Source organism: Misgurnus anguillicaudatus, chromosome 21 (assembly GCF_027580225.2).
Source record: "Misgurnus anguillicaudatus chromosome 21, ASM2758022v2, whole genome shotgun sequence".
NCBI lineage: Eukaryota > Metazoa > Chordata > Actinopteri > Cypriniformes > Cobitidae > Misgurnus > Misgurnus anguillicaudatus.
The window spans coordinates 64,029,757-64,045,324 of record NC_073357.2 but is presented as its reverse complement, the minus strand read 5'-3'; the positions used below and the strand labels follow the sequence as shown (position 1 = coordinate 64,045,324).

The 15,568-nt window shown below is 38.6% G+C and overlaps 2 protein-coding genes across 5 annotated transcripts in view; one reads left to right on the top strand and one right to left on the bottom strand.

The window, feature by feature from the left end:
- The window catches only part of dctn1a (dynactin 1a), a 31,123-nt gene extending 22,846 nt beyond the window's left edge, over positions 1-8,277 (top strand). For all 4 annotated transcript variants that reach the window (XM_055218259.2, XM_055218266.2, XM_055218270.2 and 1 more), the window contains 11 exons: positions 39-251; positions 1,485-1,646; positions 1,949-2,080; positions 2,189-2,314; positions 2,516-2,658; positions 3,993-4,162; positions 4,239-4,363; positions 5,109-5,298; positions 6,800-6,873; positions 6,956-7,045; positions 7,133-8,277. In XM_055218259.2, coding sequence (XP_055074234.2) covers positions 39-251; positions 1,485-1,646; positions 1,949-2,080; positions 2,189-2,314; positions 2,516-2,658; positions 3,993-4,162; positions 4,239-4,363; positions 5,109-5,298; positions 6,800-6,873; positions 6,956-7,045; positions 7,133-7,273 — 1,566 coding nt within the window. In that variant the 3' untranslated portion in view covers positions 7,274-8,277. The remainder of the gene's footprint in view (positions 1-38; positions 252-1,484; positions 1,647-1,948; positions 2,081-2,188; positions 2,315-2,515; positions 2,659-3,992; positions 4,163-4,238; positions 4,364-5,108; positions 5,299-6,799; positions 6,874-6,955; positions 7,046-7,132) is intronic.
- A 481-nt stretch (positions 8,278-8,758) lies between these two features.
- On the bottom strand, positions 8,759-14,339 carry epdl1 (ependymin-like 1). The gene is made up of 6 exons (XM_055218278.2): positions 14,135-14,339; positions 13,885-13,919; positions 9,943-10,077; positions 9,623-9,809; positions 9,211-9,298; positions 8,759-9,124 (listed from the first exon to the last, which is right to left on the bottom strand). Exons 1-6 carry the CDS (start codon positions 14,208-14,210, stop codon positions 9,010-9,012), a joined length of 636 nt encoding a protein of 211 aa, XP_055074253.1. The 5' UTR covers positions 14,211-14,339; the 3' UTR covers positions 8,759-9,009.
- Positions 14,340-15,568: the final 1,229 nt, after the last annotated feature.

Genomic DNA, 15,568 nt, shown 5'->3' with positions numbered 1-15,568 from the left:
ACGGATCAATAATCTTGACTGTTTTTCATCACCTGTAGTTCACCCAGAGTGCTCTCGAATGTATGGGAGCGGAGGTCGGGCGTCTGCGGGCGTTTCTGCAGGCAGGACAGGAAGGGGCGGAGCTTTCTGTGCTGTTGAAGGACCTGGACACTTCATGTGGAGACATTCGACAATTCTGCAAGAAGATTCGCAGGAGGATGCCAGGAACCGATGCACCCGGTATACCTGCAGCTCTCGTCTTCTCTGATCAGGTACGGCTCTGTGCCATTAGAAAGACACTACTGACAACAACACAATGTTAAAGCAACACTAAAGATTTTTTTTTTAACCTTAAAATAACGTTTCAAAAAAATTTCAGTCGTTCATCCACTCGAAACAGGGTGACCGGCACTTTCACATTCGCTTTGCAGCCCTCTATCGGCCAAAACCGCACTTAAAGTCGCCATGAAACGGAAGTAGCGATTGCCTTATTTTCCCCGTGGTGACGTATATCCGAATGAAACGGCTTTTGAGATGAAATAAGGCAGGGCTGGATTTAAATTTGTCCATCGAGATCTGATTGGATCGTTTGAAGTTGGGTCGTGTTGCTAATTACTAATCGCTGCGATCTTCTCCCGGACCCCGCCCACCTGCCATACTTTTAACCGGAAGTGAAGAGAAATCGTTTTGAGGAGGGGGGGGATTTGCATTTTTGATTAAAGATTATGAGCACACACAAATTTTTTTTAAAATAATGAAGCTCACAGATAAGTCATTTGTTAATAATACCACAATATAAAAAAATATATGTAGTTTTTCATTTCAATTTCATTGCGACTTTAAGAAGTTTCCTACCGTCGGGTCGCGGTCCTGTAGTTTGAGTGAAAACTACAAAAACTTGCTTTACGGCAGACCTACAATCCAATCAGAGCCAGCTTTGCTGCAGTTGGCTAAATTATTTACGACAGTGGTAATGGACAATTCCGCTTCTAACCTGTAGAGGGAGCAAAGACCAAAAACTCTTTAGTGTTGCTTTAAAATGACACGTTGACAATGAGAAATTCCAAAGACGTGTGTGCCTAAAGATCTCATAGAAAGAAACCAAACATCTTCATAATGCTGTAACATTTTCACAAGGAATTTCTGGCATTTTTTGGAAAACCTATTCTGGGTATGCTCGTAACAAAAAAATGACACTTGATCATAATGCTTTCAAAATAGGAATGAGTAGATTTTATTTTCTTGCAAGTTTACAAAACCTGGTTCATGTAGACAACAACATAATTTAAGTTACTTGCCATGGTTTGTTGTTTGTTGCTTAATCCTAAAACCACTGGATATTCTCTGCATTCACATATAAATAAACTCTGTAAAAGTGAAGGTTTTCAATGATTATCAGCTGTAGCTACATTACGTCAATCTATGATACATCAACATTAAAGTAAATAACTTAAGATGAAAGCACTTTAACTTTGAGATGTGTCTGTCTGTCTGTGTGTGTGTAGGTGAGCGAGACGCTGATGGACTGTAGGAAGCAGCTGACGCGTGTGGTTGCGGTTCTGCAGGAAGTTGCGGCCGCTTGTGCTCAGATGATCGCACCTTTGGCAGAACCTGAGGGACTGAACGCACTTAAGGTCGAAGATGTGACGTTTAAAGTGGTGGAGCAGGTACACATAAAACACACACACACATCATCACATACAGTCATTTATACCATAGGTCTGTTCAATGTTTTATTCTGATTGGTTGGGAAATCTTCCATGTGTATGCATTATTTTGCGATAAACACACACCTGACCTCTCAAATGTTTTAAAATGACCACCAGAGCAATGTTTGTGGTAACTCTGCCACCTCGGGCGTGCATTATTTTAGAATAATTCAACAGCCCGTCATCGATTATTCCTTACATACACGACACACACTCGCATTGATGAAAGTAGTAAATACAGTATATGTTTGTGTGAACAGGTATATGGGTCTCATGGTCTGAATCCATACGAGTGTCTCCGTCAGTCCTGTACTTCTGTCATAACAACCATGAATAAGATGGCAACAGCAATGCAGGAGGGAGAATATGATACAGAAAAACCTCAGCGAGCGGTACACAAACACAAACATTCATATCATCATCAATCTTATAACATCACGATTCTCTTCGTGATCTCACTGTGTGTGTGCGTGTGTGTCGGTGTGTGTTTTTGTCTGCAGTGCCCTCCAGTGGAAATCCGTGCAGCTGCAGTGAGAGCTGAGATGACGGATGCTGAGGGTTTGGGAAATAAACTGGAGGATCGTGAAACTGTCATCAAAGAACTGAAAAAATCCCTTAAAATCAAGGTCAGAAATAATCAAACTACTTGCTTGTGTGCTTTTCATTTATAAGTAACTACCTTTATAAATATAATTGAAATGATCATTAAACAGATGATCTGTGTGTGCTTCAGCTCTCAGCAACAAAAACACAATAAACAATATAAAAACAGATCACATCATAGGAGAGAATAAAGAAATGAGCTCATTAATATTCATGTTTAACAGGGAGAAGAGCTGAGTGAAGCCAACGTTCGTCTGAGTTTGTTGGAGAAAAAGCTGGACACATCAACTAAAGACGCAGATGAACGCGTGGAGAAGATCCAGACCAAACTAGACGATGCTCTCTCTCTGCTTAAAAAGAAGGAGAAGTAAGTGTCTCTGTGGGCGCGAGAATTGATGGGTTTAAAGTGACATGCACTTATATATAGGGGTGTAACAATACATGGATATGGATCGATGCATTACATTTGTGACTGCTATTGGAAATATTTTGTATTTGGAAAATGGATTGGAGAGTATTTTTTTAAAGAGAGTTTTTCCTTTGCAGAGTGCCCCACGGTTTAGTTCGGTTTGGGTCAGGTCGTGTCAGTTCAGCTCACTTTGGCGTAGTTAGCTTTTCCATCGAGTTATTAACACTTTGCATTGGGAGGGAGTATAAGCGTTTTACACCTCGTTTATAGACGGTTTCAGCAGTAAGAACATAAACAAGTGGCTTTCGCAGTCCTCACGTAACTTCTGGTGAACTCCGCAAAGAATAAATAATAACAAAAGTCATTTTAAAGTGGTTTATTTATATAACAAGCAAAATAAACAACACGTAGATGACATAGGAACACAAAACATTCGTTATTTTCGACGAGGTATTTGTTTAAGAGTTCAGTTTAAGCAACTACTCAGACCATTAAAAACACAGAAACCCGGAAGTAAAGTTCGGACCAGATGCTTAACGCGTCACCGCACGTGCGCCCGATGAAACTGTCTATACCTGTATTTAACATCATTCACTTGTCCAAACCACATTAACCAAAACACATCTTAATACCCGGTGTAAACGGGGCCTGAGATGTCATCTTTTATCTTTTGTTGTGTGTGTGTGTGTGTAATAGATGAATTTTCAGAGTAAAGGGTGATTTATAGTCGTGCGTAAGTTGGCGTAGGCTATCCGTAGCTTGTGCGTAGCTCTGCGTAGCCTGACGTGCACCTCGCAAAAATTTTAACAGCGCGTCAGTCCTACGCGGACCGCAAGCGCTGTGATTGGTCCACCAGAACCCCTCCCGTCAGGTAAAAAAAACTGCGTCATAGGTATTTCCGTTTGCGACGGTGAAAACGAAGATGAGCCAAGTTGAGGAGTGATTTAACTCAAACTGAAACATAAGTCACTGTTTATTTACTTCCATCATTGCTGGTCTTCTCAAATTATACACAACAAGTTGCTGTTTCTTCGTCGTTTGTGGGTTAACTTGCCAAGCTTCTTCTTCTCCGACGGTCGCGCTGCAACTGTGGTTACACGCGTGGATACTGCCTACCAGCGGTTTGCGCGTGTGTTTGCACGTCGACGCGGAGGACGACGCAAAAGTATAAATGAAAACCGAAGCGGAACCTACACCGTAGGACCTACGCACGACTATAACAAGCCCTTAATATGTGTAATATTGTTCAGTCAGACTGTGAGCGTTTTACTCATTTTTTTGTGTTTCTACAGAGAGTTCGAGGAAACGATGGATGCTCTGCAGGCAGATATAGATCAGCTAGAATCTGAGAAGGCGGAGCTAAAACAAAGGATCAACAACCAATCACGGGCCACAGAGGGTTTGCGTGGACCACAAGCTTCTGGCATCGCCTCTATCGTCACAGCAACGGGAGCAGGAGCAGGTTTGCAGTGATTGGTGTTGATGTTTCTCATTGCGTGTGGTCTGCATGTGTTTGACTTCTTCATCTCTGTGTACAGGAGGAACATCTGGAGCTCTGTCTGCAGGTTCAGTTCAGGTGGTGGATTCTCCTCTTCTCAAACAACAGATCGACGTCCAACGACTCGCTATTAAACATCTGAAGAGTGAAAACTACAGACTCAAGGTTTTCAAAGATAAAGACCTCAGATTTGTGTTTGTGTGCATGTGTTTATCGTCAAAGGATTAAGAAATGCTAGAGGTTCTGAATTTCACACGAGCTGGGTTTCAATCGAATTTTCAAAATTTGCAAAAAGAAAAACAAACAAACAAATGTGAATTCCGTGTGTTTTCATAAAGTTGTTTGAGCGAATGACCGTTGTATTGGTAATCTAGTAAACAGCAGTAACTGAAACTGGACACCTAGAAAATAGATATAGGACTGCATTTAGTTATGATTGGGTAAGTTATAAATTTACTATCAGTGCAGCTTGTAATTGTTCAAATGAATGCTGTGCACAGAAGAAGGAATGCAGAGTTTTTGATGCAGACACTAACAGCAAGGGCATTACGACGACGTCAAGCCTCATATATGATAAAGACAACATCAGCTGATACAGCTAGACCATCAGTCACGTCACATGGGTTTAATGTTCACTACGTCAGAATTTATTCAGCAAATGCGTTTCCATCTCACATTATTCACATTTACTCTTTAATGCACACGTCAAAAACCACCTCAGGAGAACATAAAAAACCTTTTTGTGAATGAAGGGATTTTTCATCTTGATTCTCATTTCTTTTGTTATACTTTATAATGTTCATAAAATAAACATGGCTACTGACTGAGAACAGATGTGTTTGTTTGGATCTGAACTGATGACATCTGCTCAGTCTGATCTTCAGATTTTAATGATTGACCTCCACTCAAGGCTGAGAAGATGCGCGAGCAGCTGGCGTCTCTGCCGCCCCTGAAAGTGGCTCGTATGACGGGGATGAAGGAGGGAGTCGTACCTGACGGCCTTTCGGGATCATTGTACCGTAAGACGGATCTTCTCCTGAACAACCTGCTGAAGATGAGTGCTGGAGTCAAAGTGGTGGACATCACCGGCAAAACACCAGGTCTCTCTCTGTCTGTCTGTTTGATGTAGGGCTGCAACTAACAATTAATTTTTTTATAATCAATAAATCGGATAAAATATTTTAAAACTATTTTTATGAAAAAACAATTTAAAAAATACAAACTTCATATTAAAGGACGAAATGAAACCTTTATTAAACAGCATTAGTCTGTGCTTTTGCTTCTGTCACTGTCAGGGTTGCCAGATCCGCGTTGTAGGAGTCATTTGGTTATGTAGGTGTTGTAGTTTTCTTTCACGCCAATAGAGGGCGCTTAATGTATTTATGATGAAGAATTACCACAGCAACAGTGCGTGAAGGAGCAAGGTCAAACAAACGTTTTGACCGTCACCGTCGTCACTATATCTAAACTTGAGTAGTTAGATGTTTTTCTATATTGTTAATGTAGATTTGGAATCAAAAAAGGGTCAAAAAGAATATAGTTGGAAAACCATTTATTAAGTCAGTGGTTCCCAAACTTTTTCAGCGTGCCCCCCCCCCCCTTGTGTACGGTGCATTCTTTCGCGGCCCCCCAAAGAAAATTTGTGACAAAAAACTGTTCTAAAACTCAACATTTTAATAAAAAAAAACATTAAATTATACAAAAAAGTAGTGCTTTTGGTTAGTAGCCTTATTTTTTTTTTTAGGTTTTAAATTAATGTATTTCATAAAATGTCATAAAACATTCGCGGCCCACCTGGCACCATCTCGCGGCCCCCAGTTTGAAAACCACTGCTTTAAGTTATGGACATTTATGATTTATTGCTTATCTATATTCAAGTACAAACAATGTGTCAGAACAAAGACCTTCACGCACCAACACGCGTAACAAAACCAGTACAAAATTTGTCTAAAAGCATCCCAGTGACTATTCACAGACAGACTACCAACAACTAATGAACCAAATCCTCCATCTCTAACCCGCAAAAAACATTAACCTGCAGTTAACTCATTCCTCTTCAGCCTTTTTTTTTTTATTGCCCGCCAGCATTTTTTGTGATTTTCACAAAAGTTTCACAAAATGTCTTCCAGGAAATTTTTCTTCTATAAATATGTAAACATACAAATATATCAAATAAAAGAACACACCCTCTGCTTAAAAAAAAAAAACCCTGTTTCATCCTGCTTTCATTTGTTCTCTTTTATGACCTCTGAAATATGGGTAGATTTCTAAAAACATACAAAAGATCAGATTCAGAACAGTTATCAAAACTTACACGGAGTTTGATTCAGGTTTTTTATATATAAATTGGGTAAGAGCCATCTAGTGGATTATAGCAGCATTACAGATTACAGTAAAAACTCGTCAAGTTCACAAGTGCCGAAAGTTCACACTTTATGAAGCAGACGCGTGTCTGACGGTCGTGCGGGAGCTTGTGACGTCACAGACCAACTAATCCACAATTAAATTATTGACAACAAATTTCATTATCGGTTTTTAGCGATTAGCTTTTGCAGCCCTACTTTAATGGTCTCTGATATCTAACTGTCTGTCCGTCTGCAGCGAGTGCGAGTGCTCAGTTATTGGAGCAGGCGGCCAGATTAAATTCTCTGAATGAGACTCTGGATAAAGTGAGGGTAAGAGTGATTACATCCCATAATAACACCGGGCCTTTGTGGTCTTTTCTGACGTGCTGAAGATGTTTTCTTGTTGTTTCAGGCTGAAGTGTCGCAGCACGTCGTCTCTCAGCAGCCTGGCGCTCGTGTGCCGTCTGATTTCGCCTCGTTCCCGGCCGCTTCTTTCCTCAAGGTCTGATGCCCAAACTCTCAAACATCTCTGTGAAGCTTCACGCTGGTTCAGCGTCTCAATAATCGCTCGTGTGTTTCTCTCTCTCAGGCCAAAGACGAGCAGAGAAGCGGCGGCTCCGTGCTGGTCGGGAGAGTGGCGATTCCCTGTTCCCGCGGCAACGAGCAGAGACACTGCCTCGTCCTATCACAGCAGCAGCTGCAGCACGTGCACCGCCTCCTTATGACGTAAACGCTTGCCTGTCAGAGAGCCACGGCGGCCTCGTCCAATCAGATGCTCACTTCCACAATTCTACAGTTTCACTCAGGAAACGGATCAGATTCTATACTGCCAAAGACAACGTGTTTAGTTCAGAGCTGCTTGTCTTTTCATAATCCATGACATTATTTACTCACCCTCTCGTCTTTATTAACCCGAGTTACGTTTTTGTTTTGTCAGAGAGAATTTCCTGCTCATTCTCATCAAGTCAATATGATGAGATTTCTCACAGTAAAACCTCACAAGTGTTTAGAGGATTAAGAGTATGAATAAGATATCCAGCGTACAGGGTTTGGATAAAGTGAGGGGGTGAACAATAACCAAAACATCGTTTGAGATAAACTCTTCCTTTAAAATGATTACAGCGCAGGAAGCCTGAGGAGAAATTCAGCACTTAGTAAAACCTGAACGAACGCAGCGTAACGCTTAAAATACTTCTACACATATTACTGCTCTTGTGTTTAGTTTGACACTAATCATATAAAAATCTTTTGTTCTTGAGGCAGCAACATTTCTTCATTCTTATGCAATTTCCTAAAAATAAACATGCGATTCGGTGAAGGAGCTCAACTTTAAGATGGTTTTGGCTTTCACGCAAGTTAAATGTGCTTGCTTTAGGGAAATATTTAAAGTTTAGCTGTTAAGAATTAAATAATCATCTTCATCAATAATTCCTTTACTGTATTAGAATCAAAACCCATCCATAATACCACCAAGACATCCTTAACTATTAACAACATGACTTAAAAGTTTATTTATGAACGCTGCAAAAAATGACTTTCTTACTTTAATTTGTCTCGTTTTCAGTACAAATATTTTAAAATCAAGATGCATTTTCCTGATGAGCAAAATGACCTAAGAAAATAAGTCTAGTTTTTAGGGAAAAAATACAATTTAAGTGAATTTGTGCATAAAACAAGCAAACGAATCTGCTAATAAAATCTTGGAACTTTTTCCTTATACACTTAATTCAGGAACATTTTCAAGAAAAAAATTCTTACTCCATAAGCAGATATTTTTGCTTGTTTTAAGCACAAATTGTATATTTTGTCTAGACTGGACTTTTTTCTTGGGTAGTTTTGCTCATTAGAAAAATGCAACTTGTTTTTCAGTGTTTGTACTGAAAACAAGACAAAAATACAAAGAAAGTCATTTTTTTGCAGTCGACTTAAACATTTATTGAGGCTGTTTGTTTCAGATTTTCATGACACGTTATGTCAGATTACAGCACAAATAAACTGTTTTCAGTCAGTATTTAATACTTCTTTCTTTCTTTAGTGCTTTGTGATATTCACTGTTTATCACTCTTAGATGATCTGTGTTTGACTGATGTGGATGATAAGGAGTTCATTATTTAAGAAGTTTCTGAATGATGAAAGCAATAAAGATGGAGACAATGAGTTTGTGTGTGTAAATCGTGAGATTAGATGTTATAGAAAAACAAACAATTCTCATCCAAATTGTTGAAAGTTTTTATTCCCTTTAAAAAAATAGTTTTATAGTTGTACAGCTGCAGAATAATTTCTCCATAAACGCTCGAATCAAAAGAGTTGTGTTATCATTTAGTAAAACTAAAACATGTTCACGTCTGTGAACTCTAAATCTGTAAGAGAAGTAGTTTGATGATTTAAATTTGCTAACAGGTTAATAAAACACATTCACATTACTAGAAGTGCTACAGTATGGAGGTTAAAATTATTATTTTTTCTTTAGAAAAAGGCACTGAAGAAATTGAGTTTTTCCTCTTCTGTTTGTATGCCTGTGCAGAAGGACGGAGGATTTAAATCGTCAGGGTCCTCGATCCCGGTTACTGCATTAAAATAGCTGAAAAAAAAAACAGTTTGACATTATTAATGGAAAGTGTCTTTATTTTTCATTTATCACAACCACATACATCAATCCTGTCTCACCTGGTGACCACCCAGCCCGTCTCTGCTGTATAATATAACATCGAGACAGGGATGCAGCCGAATTCTGTGACAGTGGCCAGATATTTACCTGCAGAAATAATAAAGGACTTCATTTACACAATGATTCCTCCAGTGGGTTAATTATATAATAAATCTGTTCATAATGTAGATGGCATAAAGATAAAGACAGGGTCTGTGATTTTGTCCAGAAACATTATTTGTTAACTGGACGTGAAGAGATTTTCAGCCAGTATAAGTGAAGCGTAAAATGGTCTAAATATATTTATATCTCTTCTGTGGAAGGAGCAGGACCATAAAATGCTTCGGGATCCTGATTAAAAATAAGCAGGTTGTCTTGATACTCAACAAACTTTAGACAATCTGTGTTGAAGTAAAAGTCACGTGACTTAACCTTGAGTCTCAGGTACGACTCCTGTCCAGGTGTTGACGAGCAGACCTTCACCTGGTCCAGAGGAACCTCCCAAAACTACCTGTGACATCAGCGAGGCGTTACGGGGAATCTCTGATGGGTGAAAGGTCGTGTTGAGGAGATTTTTCTGACAGGTCTTGTTCCTGTAACTGATGGTGTAAACCACACCCTAATAAAACACATGAAGGAAAAACAAAAAAGAAATTTTGGTTTAGGCACACGAGGCCGTCAGTAAGAAGTTTATGATTGTGCATAACATAAAAGTGTTGTGCTTCAGTTCCTCTGAGTGAGTGCGAGTTTACCTCCCGAAAGAGGAACAACATATTCAGATGAAATGATTTGTCGTCATATTTTCCAAATTCCCACAAACGAATGCGCTGCCCAAACGCATCATAGCGATATTTGGCAACAGCCCAGTTCTGACCTTCTTTAGCACTCTGAGAGAGAGAGAAAGAGAGAGAGAGGAACAAGGTTCAATGTGAAGCTCTTGTTTTTTTTCTCCTTCTGGGTTTCAAAATAATCTTTAATAAAGTCATCGACATATAAAAGTGCACCTGTCAATGTTCTTTTCCAGAATGTTCTTTTCCAAGGTTTGTTTTTGTTAGCCAGAGAAGTTTTCATTACAAAAATTTAAAGTTATTTTAAGGCTAGTTTAACATTACAATAACGTTATTCTAAAATAACGGTATCAGACATAGTCGATCAATTTAAATCTAAACTTAAGACATTCTTCTTTAACAAAGCATTCACATAAAATGTCCAGTAAATGTACTTTTCCCCCAATAGTTAGTTTGACTAGAACAAAGCACTCACATACCTCATACTGGGTAATAAACTTATGCCGCAATAGGTAGCCTGTCTGGAACCGAGCTGACTTAAACCACTATAATGTATGACACTTGCATTACATGTGAACAGTAGGGGTGGCACAGTTCACAAAACCCTCGGTTCGGTTTGTATCACGGTTCTATGGTCACGGTTCTCGGTTCAGTACGGTTCTTGTTGTTATTTTTTTAACACTCCAGAAATGTATTATCTTATTAATGTATTAATTATCCATAATTTAGGATACAGTATTAAAAAAAGTTATATCATGTAATCATGCACAAACTGAATTTGACTTTAAGCACATTATTGGAAACATCACTGAGGAAAGCCAGGCGAGATTTTGATACAGCAAGAGGGAAGACATTGATGATTTCAACATGCTTTTCATTTATTTGGCAAAAAAGAGAATGTGTATTGCCATCTACATGAACTTTGTGTGCATTTTTAGCACACAAAGATAACTTGCATTTATCAAAATGCCAACTTTAGTGTAGCTTTAAGATTTATCACTGAGAGGCTGCTTAAATACTGCAGAGAGAATATGTGGACGAGAGAGAAACATAACGTTTACACCTGTTATATTTAAATCCGTCTCTTTTGTCCACTTTTGACCATTTCTGTCCTGATTACTTTAAGGGGCAGTTTATGAAATAAGATCGCGCAACTTTCACACGCTAGCAAAATGAAACGTTTTATCAACGAAAGGCTAAAAATAGCACTAAATACGATAAGACGTAAAACAGTGTTCATTACCTCAGATTAGATAAATGGTCGGAGAGAAGGCTGTCGCGTGTGGCTGTATGTATTGTTTTGTTTCCGCTGTCATCATAGGTAACATGAAATAAAAAATGTTTCCACACACCAAACTTATGCGACGCTGGCGCATCCTCCAACTGCGGGCAGACTTCTTTTTCTCTCCCTCTTGCCATTTATACACGTAACATGACCGGCAGCACTCACTCTTCACACCAGTCACCTCTTCTTTCGCGCTATTCGCGAAAGGGGAACACGCTATCTGAGGTCACATACAGGGCACGAGGCTACATACATTGCGCATGCCATGAACCGTTGAACCGTACGACACACACGCACTCCGAACCGAGACAAGCGAACCGAACGGTTCAGATTTTTTTTTATGAACCGTGCCACCCCTAGTGAACAGCCCCTACGCTAATAGGATTCTGTTTCTCTCTCCCTGTCTCATCCTCGACCCCGAGGACAATGAGACATACAGACCCAGTTCCTGCAACCGTCAAGGTCATCACACCGCTGATCTACTGACCGTCCTTCTATGACATGCCAAGCCAATACCTGACCAGCGACCACCGGCGGAACCAGTTTAATTCGCTTAGCCATTCACATACATAAATATATATGTATCTCTCTCAAGGGTTTTTTCATTTTCATCCCCTGGAGCGTCCGCCACCTTTGGCTTAACTTACTACTTTACTGTATACGTTACATTATTACTATCCTCGTTTTTCTCGGTTTCATACATCTATTAAAGCAACACTATGTAGTTTCCATGTAAAAATGACTTACAGCTCCCCCATGTGGTTGAAAAGCGCAACAGTGCCTGGTATCAGACACCCTTCTGCAGGCAGGGGAGGGGCGGGGCTGTGTGCTCTACCCTCCACCGACACTTTCAGAGTGTGCTTGTAGCAGCTAGGAGGCTGCTCAGGTTGCAGCAACAGTACAATTTGTCCAGTTAAGTTGTTCAATCACTGAAATAATTTTAGAGACTCTAGCCGTTTCTCAATGTCAAGGAAGGATCCTCGGAAGCTAGAATTTCGAGGATGCTACGTCATCGACGTCCGTCGAAGGACTGTTCCAATGTCGAGGATCCTTGAAATTTCATCCAAGGACTTAGTCCTTTGTTCGAGAAATATCCCATATACAGGAAAGGATGCAAATTTGTATCCTTTGCGCTCTTCACGCGCTGAAATCACCCACAATCCTATGCGCGCAGCACCGAAAGCACACCTTTCAATCACGCAATGACGTAATGACGTGCACTTGCTAGCCTGTTCCATTTAACGTGTTCTCCGAATGCTTAAAAGGAGCCTCGCCTAGCCTCTGAAGGAAGTGACTTGTAAGGACTAGTCCTGCCAAGGAAGTATCCTTGACATTGAGAAACGGCTATTATTTAAAGGTAAAAAAACTACATAGTGTTGCTTTAATGTAAAGCTGCTTTGAAACATTGAACTATTGTGAAAAGTGCTATATAAATAAAATTGAATTGAATTGAATTAAAATTAAGGGGAACTAGCAATGTTTCTATTTAGAAGAACAATTTTCTAATTCTTGTCAATGTTATGCAAATATTTTGTGACTGTGAACAATCATAATATTGAGATGCTACATGGAAAAATACTTTATTAATTTCACTAAAAAAGTAGAAAATGCATTTCCGGAGGAACTGCAAAAGCGTGCTTGCTCTGGTGCGATTTGTGAAATGTAAAATAAATTTAATTTTTTTTATCTTGTGCATCCTCACAATGAAGTCCCAAGTTCATGTACAAAGTTTGGTTTCAATATGTGAAAGAGTTCCTGAGATATGAACTACTTCCTGTTTGGCGACTACGCCATGGGTATCTTTTGGGCTGTGATGGGCAAACGCTTCCTAAAGTCAAAAATCCTTCTAGTAACATTTGTGAGGCTTGGTCCAAAGATCGTGTAAATCCAGTTTTGTGAAGTTCGGACAAAATTTGTGACCAGTGAATCTTTTTTGGGTTTTCTGTTCAATATGGCGGAAGAATGACATGGATCAGTGGTATCATGTCTTCAAGCAACTTAGACACTGCCTGAACGTTTTAAAGCGCTGTGAAAGCACAGTTATGATTTATAATTCACGCAGGTGTTTATTTACCAACACTTCTTATCACAGAGCTCACAGTGGATCTGTATTAAACATTATTCTTCAAATAAATCTATCTGTTGAGAAACAGATAAGGACTTTTTACTATATGAGCCCTTACGAAAATTAAACATGGTTTTACTACAGTTAAAGGAACAGTATGTAGGATTGTGGCCAAAACTGGTATTGCAATCACAAAACTGGTGGCTGCAACTCCACTTTTTAAATGACAATATTCTGGCCAGACCACTGTTGTCAGTGATGTAAGTATTTGAAATGAAAATGATTTCTTAATGTCTATATCTGGGCCATTTTATGATTAATTGATATACATTTCTTACATACTGTGCCTTTAAAAAAACAAGGTAACCACAAAATAACCATGGTTTTGACAACCATGGTTGTCAAAACCCATAGTTAAACCATGGTTAGTGTAGTAAAACCATGAATTTGCTGATAGTAATTAATACACGAAAAAAGTTTACGTCACTTTTACCACAATAAACCCATCAATGTCCTGATTTATTAATGTTAATATCAGTAAAAAAAAAAAACTCACCACAGATAGACTTCCAGATAGCAGAGGTGGAGTACCTGAGAGTTATTAAAAACAAACCTTTAAACTCATTAACAACACCTCACAGTCCGAGGTTCAGAACTGTGATGGACTCTATTTAACTATTTTCCTATGCAAACGATCATAACATTGACATGAAAAAAAAAACGTTTGAATAAAAATCTTGCGTCACACCACTGAGGTGAGCTAAATAAGTTTAAATCTAGATTCATCTTTATACGGACATACTTACGGCATGGATGAGGTTTGTGTCCTGAACAAATCCCCGCCACAAACATTAACAGACCAAAGAAAAGCAATGAATTCATGTTGTCCTGTGATCGCGAGCTTCAGAGAAGTGTTTCTGTCAGTAACTTACACAACACTCTCTACACATAAACAACACATCAACACTAGTGATACTCGCTTTCGAACCACTGCTTCATTAGGCTTCGAAACTTTTACGAATCGTTTGTTTCGAATCAATTGGTTCAAACTGGCCAAGTCACGTGATTTTAGCAAACGTGATTTGTTTGCACTAAATAAAACTGAAAACACATAATACACTTTTAATTATGTCTTAAGTTAAACCGTTTAAAAAAAAAAAAATATATATATATATATATATATATATATATATATATATATATATATATATATATATATATATATATATATATATATATTAATAAAAATCTTGCTATTATTTTGTTTAAAAAAAGAGTGTAAAATGTTTGAATAGATCTGCTTTTACACTATCGCCAGTGTGTGTGGTGTTTCGAACGCTTTGAAAAACTGAATAAATTTTTGAAGCAATTGATTCAATTGATTCGAAGCTTCGAAAAGCTTCGTTTCTCTCATCACTAATGAACACTTCCCTGTTTATCATCTGATCGTGACGTCACTTTACCTGCTCATCGGTGTCCAACAGATTTCAGATCCGTCTGACTCTAAACCAAATTTCTCTCAAACATTGTACTATGCTAAAGAATTGTAAAAGTAAACAATTAGATAGAGCGTGTAAGATTACAAGCAAATGTGACATTGCTAGTTAAATGATTCCATTTTTTGTATGTTTATTTTAATTATTTATTATTAACTCTGGCTTGTTGGTTGTGTAATAATTGTATGAGTTACATTTGTTTAATTGCAATGTTTCTCATTGTACTGTTGTATTATGGCAAAAAGAGTAGAGTTAATAAAAGTTAAAATGTGTGTTCGTCATGATGCATCGCTGCAAGAACTGACAGGCGGACGTCAAAGTACTTGTGACACAAATCGATCAACTGATCAAACAAAATGAATTAGATAGAGAGAGAGATTCTGATGGAAATGTGGAATGAAGTACTTCTGGTTTCAGTCATAAGACACAACAGTGAGTGATGTCACATTCCCATGGCCCTGTTAAAGACCTGCGGCCAGTTGCATAAACATAGACTAGTCTCATACTCTTAACTTACTGACTGACCAATTAGCAATTAGTTAGGGCTAATTAGTCTTACTTTTCAGGTTGAACTGAGATCATTCTTCAGTTATGATCAGTTTTGAAGAAAAAAAGTGATGACTAACTTGTAAGACTAGTCTAAATAGTTTATGCAACAGGCTACTTATGAGAAGTGAAATGAGATCTGAATGTGACACAGATATTTCACATACTGAAACTTAATTGATTCAATCCAAAAGTTTC

Coding starts and splice junctions, on each gene's coding strand:
- epdl1 (XM_055218278.2), bottom strand. CDS start 14,210: ATGAATTCATTGCTTTTCTTTGGTCTGTTAATGTTTGTGGCGGGGATT. Junction 9,810..9,942: donor TGTTGTTCCTCTTTCGGGAG/GTAAACTCGCAC, acceptor GTGTTTTATTAG/GGTGTGGTTTACACCATCAG. Junction 9,299..9,622: donor AGTCGTACCTGAGACTCAAG/GTTAAGTCACGT, acceptor TTATTTCTGCAG/GTAAATATCTGGCCACTGTC.